Genomic DNA, 13,311 nt, shown 5'->3' on the forward strand with positions numbered 1-13,311 from the left:
TCTGTGTGGCATTCATCTGGTCTCTGATCTGAGCTGCTGTTAACTTGCGATTTCTGAGGCTGGTGACTCGGATGAACTTATCCTCAGAAGCAGAGGTGACTCTTGGTCTTCCTTTCCTGGGTCGGTCCTCATGTGTGCCAGTTTCGTTGTAGCGCTTGATGGTTTTTGCGACTCCACTTGGGGACACATTTAAAGTTTTTGCAATTTTCTGGACTGACTGACCTTCATTTCTTAAAGTAATGATGGCCACTCGTTTTTCTTTAGTTAGCTGATTGGTTCTTGCCATAATATGAATTTTAACAGCTGTCCAATAGGGCTGTCGGCTGTGTATTAACCTGACTTCTGCACAACACAACTGATGGTCCCAACCCCATTGATAAAGCAAGAAATTCCACTAATTAACCCTGATAAGGCACACCTGTGAAGTGGAAACCATTTCAGGTGACTACCTCTTGAAGCTCATCGAGAGAATGCCAAGAGTGTGCAAAGCAGTAATCAGAGCAAAGGGTGGCTATTTTGAAGAAACTAGAATATAAAACATGTTTTCAGTTATTTCACCTTTTTTTGTTAAGTACATAACTCCACATGTGTTCATTCATAGTTTTGATGCCTTCAGTGAGAATCTACAATGTAAATAGTCATGAAAATAAAGAAAACGCATTGAATGAGAAGGTGTGTCCAAACTTTTGGCCTGTACTGTATATTTATCATTATTTATTATGCTTATTAAGATGGTGCTGCTGTTGCCAGCTGCAGTCCTGTCTCTCTGGGTAAACTGTGCTTACATCTTGCTTTCTTTACACTATTTGTTCACTTTTTTGAACTATGAACATTTAACTGCACAATGTGGAGCTATGTTGAGAATGTGACAAATAAAAACTCTGAAACTTGAAAGTAAAACTGTATAAAGCTTTAGTATATGATTATACAGTTGCAATCAAACTTATTCAACCACCACTGCAAATTAGGTTTATTTGCAAAATTCAACACAAAATGCAACTTTTAATGACTACTGCTGTCTCAAAATTATTCAACCCCCTTAAAAGAAGCCCTCATAAGTGCACACATTTGCAAATCAGATGTTGTCTCAAGCACACCTGATGCAACTGATCAAGGGCTTCATTAGTTGCATCAGGTGTGCTTGAGATAGAACACATCAAATACCTGGACTGACTAGGGGTTTGTTGATTGTGACGTTTGATTGCATGTTGAGAAATATGGCTAAATCAAGAGAACTGTTCAAAAAGAGAAAAGAGATCCTTGCCTTGCATAAAAAAAGAAGGGTACAAAAAGACAGCAAAGGCACTGAATGTTCCTAAAGATACAGTTGGAAGCATAGCCCACAAGTTCAAAGTTAAAGGAACACTGGCTACACTACCTTGACGTGCCAGAAAGAGGAAGCTATCAATGGCTGCCATCTGATCCCTGTGGTAAAAAAGTGGTAAAAAAAAACATTGAGTGACTGCAAAAGACCTGCAGCAAGACTTAGTGGCAGCAGGCACTGAGGTTTCAGTTTTCACAGTAAGGTGCATACTAAATGCTGAAGTTCTCTATACCCGAATTCCAAAACGTACACCACCCACAAGCAAAAGAAAAGTCAGCTCCAATATGCTCAAATGGGATTCTGTTCTGTGGAGCAATGACACAGAACTGGAACTTTTCGGGCCTGAGGGTCAGCGGTATGTTTGGAGGAGAAAGAATGAAGCATACTCTAAAAGGAACACCCTGCCTACAGTAAAGCATGGTGGTGGTTCAGGGGTGCTCTGGGGCTGCTTTGCTTCCTCTGGCACTGGAAACCTGCAGCGTGTAGAGGGCAAGATGGATTCAGTCAAGGATCAGGAAATCCTAGGAGAAACCGTCATGCCGTCTGTGAGGAAACTGAAACTTGAGTGTCATTGGACCTTCCAACAGGATAATGATCCAAAGCATACCTACAAGTCCATCAAGGCTTGGTTTCAGAAGAAGTCCTGGAAAATTCTGGAGTGGCCATCACAGTCACCTGACTTGAACCCAATAGAGAATCTCTGGCACGATTTGAAGAAGGGGGTTGCAGCATGCAAACCCAAGAATATTAGTGAACTAGAGCTCATTGACTATGAAGAATGGGCTAACAATCCTAAGGAATGCTGCCAGCGGCTGGAATCTCACTATGCCTAATAGTTGAATGGTGTTCATTATGTCTTTAGTTTATGATAATGACTTTAGTGTTCTTTTATCTCAGACATGTTAGGATATTACATACCTTGACATGTTTCGCTGGAAACTTCCCCCTTCCTCAGAAGTGTGCGTCATGTTTGCAGCAGCTTAAAACAGTAAAAGGGTGCTCTACTATGTACTAAAGACACTTATCATATAGGGGTTGAATAATTTTGAGACTGCAGTAGTAAAAGCGATATGTGATGAATTGGGAGAAATCACTTGTAAATATCAGTTGTGTTGAGCTATTTATATTGTTCTTGTTTGATTTGTGTACTGCAAAAAGCTAAAAGTTTGTACATTTTGAAAACAAATTTTATTTGAAATGGGGGTTGAATCATTTGGATTGCAACTGTAGTATAACATACATAAATTACTAGATATCTCCAGAAATTCCCAGTTACAGCTCCACCTCTGGATGTGTATGCACAGTATGTGTATTGTGTATGTATCCACATGACATGAACACACAGAGTGCAGAGCGTACCGTGGCCTCCTCAGTTACCAGACTGCCGGGGTTATCTGACAGGTCGAGGTGGGTCAGAGATGCTGAGAACAGATGAGAGGAGGATAACACCTGACTCAGACAGCCCAGACCTGGAGACAGGCAGATCACACCATGAAGAAACAGCCATCATGATGGTGGAGGAGGATCACAGGATGCAAAGGCAACGTTGTGAGAGAATTTCATCTAGTTTGAAATGACACTGATAGTTGCAGGATACAGATTTCCAAATATCACAGTTGGAATTATGTCATAGTACACCATCCAGGTGACATCCAACTTCGTTTAATGTAACCTCCACCTCCACCTCTCTCTCCACGCTGTACATCCTCCTAGTTAATAAAACTACAGTGACAGACGGACTAGGGTTGTAGTGGTATACTGGTTTCAAGCAGGGGCGATTGCTCTGAGACAACAAGGGAGGCTGAACCTCCCCTAATATTTCATAGAAGAAATGGTCAAATATGCACTATTGAATTTACATTAAAATAAGAATTTACATTGCATTAAACGTGTGCTAGGATGCGTTTCACATCATGACTATGATGTTCAAACTTCAGCTGTTTATCACCAGTTTTCAAATGTGACCTCTCTGTCATACATTCTCGTGTCAGCACAGTGGACGCGGAGCCTCCAAGCATTCCTATGAGACAGCGCTGAGCAGGTTTTTTTCATGCAGCAAAGTGAGACAGTCATTGCGACACTTCCAGGGAGGCTCAGCTTCCCTGGGACCTAATGGAGCGGAAGGCGGGAAAGGACGCACGATGTATGCATAATGATTGGAGGAATCGTCTAAAAGGCGGAACCCCTTTGTGACGGACAGCGCTTCGCATTTCAAGCTCAGTCCCATCCGGATATTTGTGAGTCTTCTGACAGAGTGCCGTCAAGAGTTCCTTATTTCCATAAGCTATAAAGCTCATTTTCACCGTTTGTACAGTACAGTTCAGGTGTTTAAACCCATGTGAAAATCTTTGAGGTGTATTTTGTTTTGGTTCTATAGCATGACTGTGGTTGAAAAATGGCCTCAATTAAATGTTCCTTTTATAAGTTACTGCCTCGCTACAATATGACAAATTTTATGATGTAAACTTAAAGTGAGCTTCCCCTGTTTGAAAAGACCAGCAGCCACCACTGATTTCAAGGTATACCATGATACGAAAATTGACAGTGCACAATTGCTTATGTATGACACTGAAAAAAATGCAACTGGATGAAGAATCTCACCTTTTTACTCAAGCTTCCATTACAAAATGGTTTCAAATTTCAATTACAGTACTAAAAATTACAGTAATAAAACATCTGTACAACCAAAAATAACTCTTGCATTTCCATTCCTTTAAAGGTAATTCTGACTGATAATAATAATAATAGTAATACTTCTATAATACCATGATACCGTGACACTGCGATATTTTCTGGGATGGTTATCATGCTGTGAAAATCTCATACCGACGCAACCCTAAGACAGATCAAAGTGGGTATGTATACATATATATATGTATGTATGTGTGTGTGTATATATCTATATATGTATATATATATATACATACAGTGTGCATACATGCGTGCATGCATACCTCTTGCAGTCATGGATACCCGGGACAGAGAAAGGTGCTTGAGTCCTTCACCTAAATTCCCCAACTCTTGACTGAGAGCTATGACACCTAGGAATGAAAACACAACACGCACGCGTGCGCACACACACACACACACACACACACACACACACACACACACACACACAATATAGTATATGATATAGTCCAGCCCAGTGTGTATACTGATGGTAACAAACCTGTTGGTCGTTCTAAAGTACACCCTTTATGCACAAAGAAATATTACATTGTTAATGTTTAAAAATACAGAACTGATATGAATACAGTCACCAGTTCTTCTTGTATCACATGTGCCTATAGACCGTTTTCACAGGTGGAATTCATGACATTAATGATGGCCAGTGGTGAACAATAACATTGTACATTTACTTAAGTATTGCCTTAAGTACAGTTAAAGTATTCAGTATTTGGTTATGCGGTGTTACTATGGCTACAGCAGCAGATGGAGATTAAGATTCCTCACCAGATCACCAATGACCATACAATAAGTCTATGTTTGAAGTTTTTCAAATGACATATGATTTCTATCATTTTAAATGTTTTCTGTTTGCCACGCATAAATTTCATCAAGGTCTACAAGACTTCGCCATCTAACCTGAGAAATTTTGGAGTATGTAACCTTTTGCTTTATTCCAGATGAATATTAAGCTGTCTGTGCTTGTAGTAGTTGCAGTTATTGTGCTATGTTCGGTCAAACGACTGTTTATGAATTTGCCCGCAAAGATGTCGTTCACTGTTAGAAATATATTTACTGAGTGTGTTCGCTGTGGATTCACGTAGGACCTGGTGTGTGTGTGTGTGTGTGTGTGTGTGTGTGTGTGCATGCAGTGCATTAAGATTAAAAAAAGGTACTTTGAATACTGAAGTATATTTAAAAGCAAGTACAGTACTTTAACACAAGTAATAATTTGACTCAGCTCTTTCACTTGTATCGGAGTAATATTTGACCAGGAGTATCTGTACTTTGCCTCAAGAAATAGAGTTGTGTTCTTTGGCCACCACTAATGATGGCCACGTTCCATTTAGGTGGGTCAGTTCCAGGTCTCTGGCACTGTGCATTACATTTACATGCACAGTTGAATCGTGCTATGGTTGCAGCTCAACCAGACCATTTAATTGGACTAATGTCCTTGTCCCAGTATACAAGCATGGGAGAGGGAACGATTTATTGACCGAAATATATCCAACTTTACTACAATAGGTGGTGATACTTCTCCTTTCACCCTGTTAGTAATGGACCTTTTTCCAGTTGACCTATTACATCACAGACTAAACAAGTGAGCGTTGTCCAGCTGTTCGGCCACTTTTTTTAAACAGGTTGCAATGCTGTTTTTTCCTCGCATCCACGTATTTTAGAATATTTAACTCTTTCAGCTGACACAGCATGTCTCCTCGTTTGTCCAAAAATGCATGGGTCTGGATGTAGATTTCACCATGTTGTTACCAGCTTCTTCTGTTACACATTTAATGCTTTCAACTTCCGGGTAAAGCCCAGGGTTGAAACTGTGGAGCATGTGCAGAGTGCCTAAGACAGTTTAGGTCCAACTGACTGTATATAGGTCCAACTGACTGTTGGACTGACGTTCAACGTCAGTCTGACAAACATGTTAACACCTAAAAGTCCAGTTTTAGTCAGACTAACACAATAAATCAATTTCCTCCAATGTCATGTAAACATACTGATTGACATGGGTCACTAAGACACTGCATGAAATGGAGCCATCGTTAATGTTGTTATTTCCACCTGTGTGTCTCCTGATTTGACAAGTCAAAATGTCTACTGTGAAAAATTGTCTGTTTTACAACTAATAATATGTCAATTGTTTTAGTATCATTGAAGAAAAACAGTGTTGTGCTGAACCAAAACCAAACAGTAAAAATAACCACCTGGCTCAAGGTGGAACAAGAGCAACTAAGTGCATACTGTGCTTATACCACTCACATATGATAGATAAAGAGCCCACCTTTGTCTTCGATTGGATTGCCTGAGAGGTTGATGGATTGCAGGGTGGAGGATTCATGCTCCCGCAGGGCAGCTGCCATTTTGAGTGCAAAGTCCCTGCAGCAGAATAACAAGGTTCTCAATCGCTCCCTGTAAACTAGACTTTATTTCCCTTAGTTACAACAAACCATGTGGTCCAGTGTCTCCTAGTCCATCTGACAGAAACAACAGCCCAGAAACATCACAACATCAGAGAATTTATGGCAAACCTTCCTGAAGGAAAAAACTCATGTTTGAGATGGACATAGTACTTGGGGTCCAAACCTCCAAAACACTACAAAGACTGGCAAAGAGCATCAAAAGGTCTGGAAAATATCAGCTTGAACTGGCTGTTGCACTGCCAAGAAAGTTGGGCCCTTAGTATTGTCAGATTTCAACCTTTTTCACAAGCAGACAAGTCTTACACCGAGGACGCTGATGGCAGGCTGATGGCATGGATCTGCATAAGGGTACAGAGGGCTCTCCACCACAGCATCCTTAGGTCCCTTTAAAAAATATCTGGCCATATCAGGGCCCTGGGCCTGCAGCCTAGGTCAGACTGTGTAAAGCCTCCTTCTATTTATAAGAATTTAAGAATCATCTTTACAACTTTAACTTTTATCCGACACAAATCCACTTTAAATTGACGCACACATTCAAACTAGGGATGCATGCCATACCATATGGCCTATTTGTGTTTGCATTGTGAAGTACTATAATTTCATTGTCTGATTTATATTCATTTATAAAGAACATTTCCTTTAAAATTGGAAAAGCCCTTAGGAAAATAATAATCCAAAGCCTTTTTCTAAAGGTGTTGTTTTAGTTTGTGGTGTTTTAAGAAATTTGTAAAACAGATGTAAAAACCTGTTTTTAGAGCCCTCATGATGATCTTCAGTGGTCAAAATATGTTGGCTCTTTTAATGATTTAGCCACTACAATAAAGGGTTTTTAATACATCCTTCCTTGTTTTATATATTTTTGGAATGCCTAGATTGCCTTTGAGTGCATCCTGTTGTTTCTGGTTCTCCATGAGCAACCAGTTGTCTCTCTCTTTTCCTAAAAAATCTTTACATCGGTTTGACATATCGGCAGAAATCGGCAACTTGGCTGATTCCAATATTTCATCTTAAGCCAATACCAGCCAATACTGATTATCGTGCATCCCTAATTCAAACGGCTACCTAGTCCTACTGAAACTAATTGAGCAGCATCTCTACAGAAATGGAAAGTTGAGCATCTCATACCTGTTGGGGAAGTGTTTACTTGCTTGCCTACCTTGCAGTATGTCACTGTACACACTCACACACAAACTCACAGTTTGAGTCCACTGGCCTCTAGTGAGAGCTCCTTCAGACTGGGAGATCTGGACAGCAAGAAAGTCAGCTGCTGCTGGATGTCTATGGACTAAGGAACAAAGACACAGAGACAGGCAGTCCGAAACAAACTTTCAGTCTGGTTCCACACAGTGTGTGTGAAAACTCTTCAGTGCAGAGAAATGTGGCAATACATCTTCCATAGATTCACAATATGCATGAATTCAGGGACTAAAGTAGTGGAGACTTTATCAGCCTTCTGGTGGGATGATGCTTTGGAAGCAGTGAATTCTTCATCTTTCTGTAAATGGTTGGTACTTCAAAGTTCAGCACAGCAAAGATAATGGTACGTATTTGCCCTGATGTTGCTGCCCTGCAATCTGACACATAAACTGGTCTCACTTTGAAGGATGGTCAGATATTTCCAAGTCTATCTTAAATACATCTTTTTATATATCTCAATACTCTACCTTCTTGTGTTACTATTCCTTAGCTCTGCAAGAAATGCTATCTGGGAAAAACTTAACACTGCAACTATAGAAGATACCTGATTTGTCTGACTCAGACTGCTAAAGTATAACTTCAGCTTCAGCTAAACCAGGATTATAGATTCGTCCCCCATTTATTAGTGTATTAGGTTTTGGAATGTATTACTGAATGGCCTGAACGGAGCGGAGGAAATAGCCTCGATTCAGCCCTTGAAAAGGTTTGTTAGATGTGTAGTAGGCAGTTGTATAACCACACATCTACCAAGAGTTAATCATGTGTATGTACCACATACTCTCCACATTTACATTGCATCACCTTTTGCACACAGTATAAATTGATTCTATTTGCATATGAAACATCTTTTTTAGTCAGTGTGCAGGCAATTTTTCTATGAAGTGGGATTGTGGACTTTGTTAATATTCAACACCATCTTCTTTATGGGCTTGGATTCAAACCATTAACAACAAAAGAACACAAACAACAGAGTTTACCAGTTTGAGTTCTTTGCAGTAGATCTTGGTGAACCACTGGTTGAAAGACAGAGCTGCTACTGCTAATGCCAAGTCCCTAAGAGCAAAGGAGAAGAATTTAAACAGTATGTAACAGAGGTAAGTTACGTTTGCACACTGTACTGTATCTTACCTGCTGTCTAGGTGGCTGAAGTCCAGCAGATTGAACTCTCTCCAGTTGTTAATGTAGTAGATATTGTCAACATCCTGTGGAAACAGTCAGCCATGCCTGATTGAGATATACCATTGCTAACATTCACTTACTGATAAGTGTAAAGTGTCACTTAAGTAGTTCATGGCGAAATAAGTCTTTGGAAAGTTTGGTACATGTCGCCTGTAAAAGTATTTGATGTTGCAGTACAGTAGTGGCTTACCCACTGAATCTCCTCTCTGAATGGCATTTCATTGAAATCACACAGAGCAGCATAGGTATCAGAGAATCCTCCTGCAGAACAAACATTCAAACACAATCGAATACTTCTACTATCTAATCTTCAAATCACCATGTGTTAATAACAGGTGATGGTGGCTGATCAGATAATCTGTTAAGAAGCTGACAGTGTCACTATCAGCTTTATTAGAGTATGACAAGGGATCATATAGTGTAAAATGAAGGGTTCATACCACAGGAGCCAGGTTGACTATCCAGCTGCTCTTCTATCACACCAGTAAGTGTGAGGAGTCTCTGCTGGAGATCTGGAGGAATCATCTTTAACAGCTTTCTGAAGATTGGAGGAAAAGAAATACACTGTTAAAGACTGACATACAGTATATAACAAGACAAAGAGCCATTCTAACACAGTGGTGCTTTTAGTTAAATGCTAACATCAGCATGTTACACATTCATACAGTGACAGTGCTGACATGCTGATTGAAGCCATTTTCCATAGTGGCCAAACAGTGCCCAATGGTACGTGATGCCATATATGTATATATATACTTTTTGTGTATTTTATTGTGTGCTTTGTCTTCTTGGTTTTATTATTTGCTATTTACCTGCACCAGGACCTGAGTACCTAATTTCATTCCTTCATATATGTATACATGTTATAAATTAATAAATAAATAAATTATCATCATCCTGAAACAAAATATTTGACAAACTGAACCTTTGATGTGATGTTTCCCCTAGATGAAAAAGCAGGGGGTCAAAGTAATTACAATTCATCCTGAATTTCTGACCAAATTTCATTATAATCCATCCAATAGCTGATGTATTTTAGTATTTTATTAAAACCACAAACATAAAAATTAGAATTACTATCTTGCATTTGTATGCCTCCTCTAACCAGTCAAGTTGCAGCTGACATCCATGTCTGTCCAGGCTGATATGTAACCATGACAGGAGATAATGCTTCAAATACAGATGTTGCTGCAAAGAAGCTACAAATTCTTTTTTTTTTTTTTTTTTTTCTTAAGGACTTGCTTTCCATCAGATACTTTTTTGTCTCATTTACAATTGTTATAACAAATAAAGTGCAGATAGATAACTCATGGTCGGGGAGCTCGCTTTCTATACTGCCAACATGTTAGCTGTGCACCCGAAGTCTCCAAAAGCTACGAAGAAAAGCCAGAAAAGTGTTTTTTTGCAGAACATTATAATGTCACAGTGAAGTTGACCTTTGACTTTTTGGTTATGAAATGCCATCACTTCAACATTTTATCCTATATCAATGAGTCCAAGTCAACATTTGCGACAAATTCGAGTTTATTCCCTTCAAGGCTTTCATGAGATATTGCGCTCATGAGAATGGGATGGATGGACAACCCGGAAACATAATATTCCTGGCCACGGCTGTCACCAGCACAAAGGCATTAAAAAAGTCAGAGGATCACATGCCATTTGGATTTATCTTTTGGAAACATTTAGACACTGACCATAAAGCCATGACATACACTGTGACATTTGCCTTGGGGGTGGTGCTAAAGGAAAGTTCATGAGGTCATCAAAATCAAATGGTTTTATGTTGATGTGAGCATGAATATGCCTGATGAATTCCATGGCAATCTTCATATTTTGATACTCAGAGAGGTGACAGCTCACAGAAGAAATGAGTGAGTGTAGACTGAATGCAGAAGCTTCCATACAGGTCTCCCTAAATGGTTTGAAAAAAATGATGTGAATCATGCTATGGCCTTCACAGTTTCCAGATCTCAACCCAGCTGAACACCTATGTTACATGTTGGAGTGACGTGTTAGACAGCTCTCCACTCCACCATCATCAAATGAGGGAATATGTTCTGGAGGAATGCTGTTCATCCCAGTCCCTCACAGTTGGAGAATCCATGACAAAGAGCACTGGAGCAGTTCTGGAGGCTTGTGGTAGAACAATGACCCAAAAGAGGAATACAGTATATAAAGACTGAATTTGAAATTGTGCACATAGAATATGAGCTAGTAGCCTATCTGCTCATTGTGTGCATTGAGACATGTAGCAGGTGGTGGAGTGAGCCTCACCCTGGAGATGAATCAGGAAAGACCCTCTTCAGTGAGGCGGTCATGTGACTGATCATGGCCTCAAGATCCTCAACATGCAATACACTGAAAGACAGAGTGTGTCTGTCTGTCTCCAACACAATCTGTAAAACACACGATATCAAACATGTATGATGCTTACTCTCAGTTAAAACACAAACCAAAGCTTATTGTTTAGCTTTACATCTAGAGACACTGAAATATCTACTCTAACAATATGTCACAATAATTACTGCATATTGTTTTCCAAATAACTCTTTTCTGTTTTGAATGGCTTCCTGTGCTTTACTGAATAAAGAGACAGGGTGAACAAATGGAATATAATTTGATTAAGACATACAATCAAGTAAAAGAAAAACTGTATTAAATATTATAAAGAAATATGGTTTTGATAAAAAAAAAAAAAAAGTACCTGTGTGAGACTGTGAATGTTGATGGAGCAGATCTCCAAGTAGCTGAAAGTGCTCTCCACCTGTACACACACACACACACACACACACAAAGAACAAATGAGAGGAAGGGGGGTAAATCAAATTTCTTTTAGGCCTTTTATTTTTTAAAAAAGACAGTTTTAGTGACTATGGTGGTTAAAAGCTTGCCAAGATCTATCACTCCATTTTGGTTCGATGTGCTTGGATTTCAAGATTTCTGCCTCCATCCCCATACAATGAAAGTGGATGGTATTAAATTTGGACTGCTCTAAGCATGGAAAAAAATCATTTGAATAGTCAGCAGCAGCTTCTCTGTTCAGAAACAGTGAGCATGTGTACACAGGGGTCCCACACATTTCTTTGAACAAAATTTCAAAACTTTTCCTTGACTTTTTAGGGGCCTATAATAAAATTCCAATGACCATTCACAACGTTTAACTTTATAGTATACTTGACTCCAAATGTTAATTATAATATTATAGGCAGTCCACGAACAGTAGGGGAGTGACAGCCGACTGGCCCACGGGTTAACACGAAAAAGAGAATGCTGCATACTCTCAAACTACTCTGCTCTACGCACTGGCACTTTAAAAATGCAGTACAATTTAAAAACAGTAGTGGGTAAAAGGCATGGAATCTTTTGGAAGTCATGACCCTGCATGTTAAATCACACTGTCACAACATTATTTTTCTTGCCCCACTTGCTCAGCATTATTCAGAAATATCAGATTCAAGTCCTATTCTAACATAATTCCAGCTAGCTGGCATACATTGAGGGAGAGACAGAACATGGGAAGAAAAGAAGAAGCGTGCATGAATTTGGGAATCTTAGGGTAGCGAAGAAATGGCCTGCTTCACTCTGCCTCTGATTGTCTTACCTTGACATTCATACCCGAACCCTAACCAGTCCCATTCTCTTGCCTTCCAAACAACAAATGCAATGAGTACTGGACAATCATAGAGAGCATAGGAAGGGTCATTCTCTTGCTATCCTAGGATCTGCAAATTTGCAAACTGCATGTGATGGTAAACAAAATGTAATGCACTGATGCATATTAGAGCTACGTTACATCAACAGCTACAGAAAATAAATCCAGCATTATCTTGCATTACATGGAAGGTTATCCACGCATAATATTACTGTAACAGTTTCATCCGACACAATAAATTCCATGATTTTTCCAAAACTTTCAAGGATTTTATTTATTCTGGGACACCCACTTAGCTCACCTGCTGAAGCGGGTACCCCATGGACAGGGCCTATTTCTTTTGCTGCAGCAATAGTAGTATGGTACATTGGTCAATTCCAATGTACTATGTACTAAATGTGTGATTATGAGTGAAAAACTAATCAACACATGCAGAAGTGTCTATTTAGGAGCTTAATGTATAGTAAACACTTCTAGAAAACCTGCTGTATACTGATATGAAAGACTTTTTTTTTTTCTTTTAAGAAAACAGAGGAGACATGTGTTTATCACTAATGTACATTTATAAGAGTCTGTGGTGACTGTAAGCAGTTCAAATGTGCTGTGGAGCTTTGGAGTGTCATTGACTACAAGACCCATAAGCCTTCGGGAACATTTGGCAAATTGCTGGCACTTTAACTAGCTTGAAACTACAGATAGTCTCAGTGACGTACATTCCTTCAGCTCAAGCCCTGGTTGGCTATGGAGGCTTACAAACAGCACTGAAAGCTGTATTGGCTGAAATGAGGTGTCAATGTAAAGGCCAGTAGTTTGCTTCCATTTTGAGATATGCCAGTCTGTTTGTTTATATGCAGAACAGGGGA

General features: G+C 39.5%; 1 protein-coding gene across 5 annotated transcripts in view; it reads right to left on the reverse strand.

Moving 5' to 3' along the window:
- carmil2 (capping protein regulator and myosin 1 linker 2) overlaps positions 1-13,311 on the reverse strand; it is a 96,590-nt gene that overhangs the window by 75,709 nt on the left and 7,570 nt on the right. For 4 of the 5 annotated variants that reach the window (XM_078168267.1, XM_078168268.1, XM_033635511.2 and 1 more), the window contains exons 4-13: positions 11,501-11,560; positions 11,071-11,192; positions 9,237-9,334; positions 8,987-9,057; positions 8,746-8,819; positions 8,595-8,670; positions 7,617-7,705; positions 6,282-6,376; positions 4,279-4,365; positions 2,684-2,793 (exon numbers count right to left, since the gene is read on the reverse strand). In XM_078168267.1, the coding sequence (XP_078024393.1) occupies positions 2,684-2,793; positions 4,279-4,365; positions 6,282-6,376; positions 7,617-7,705; positions 8,595-8,670; positions 8,746-8,819; positions 8,987-9,057; positions 9,237-9,334; positions 11,071-11,192; positions 11,501-11,560 (882 nt within the window). The remainder of the gene's footprint in view (positions 1-2,683; positions 2,794-4,278; positions 4,366-6,281; positions 6,377-7,616; positions 7,706-8,594; positions 8,671-8,745; positions 8,820-8,986; positions 9,058-9,236; positions 9,335-11,070; positions 11,193-11,500; positions 11,561-13,311) is intronic. The other variant, XM_078168269.1, reaches the window with a different exon arrangement.

Source organism: Epinephelus lanceolatus, chromosome 5 (assembly GCF_041903045.1).
Source record: "Epinephelus lanceolatus isolate andai-2023 chromosome 5, ASM4190304v1, whole genome shotgun sequence".
Taxonomy (NCBI): Eukaryota; Metazoa; Chordata; class Actinopteri; order Perciformes; family Serranidae; genus Epinephelus; species Epinephelus lanceolatus.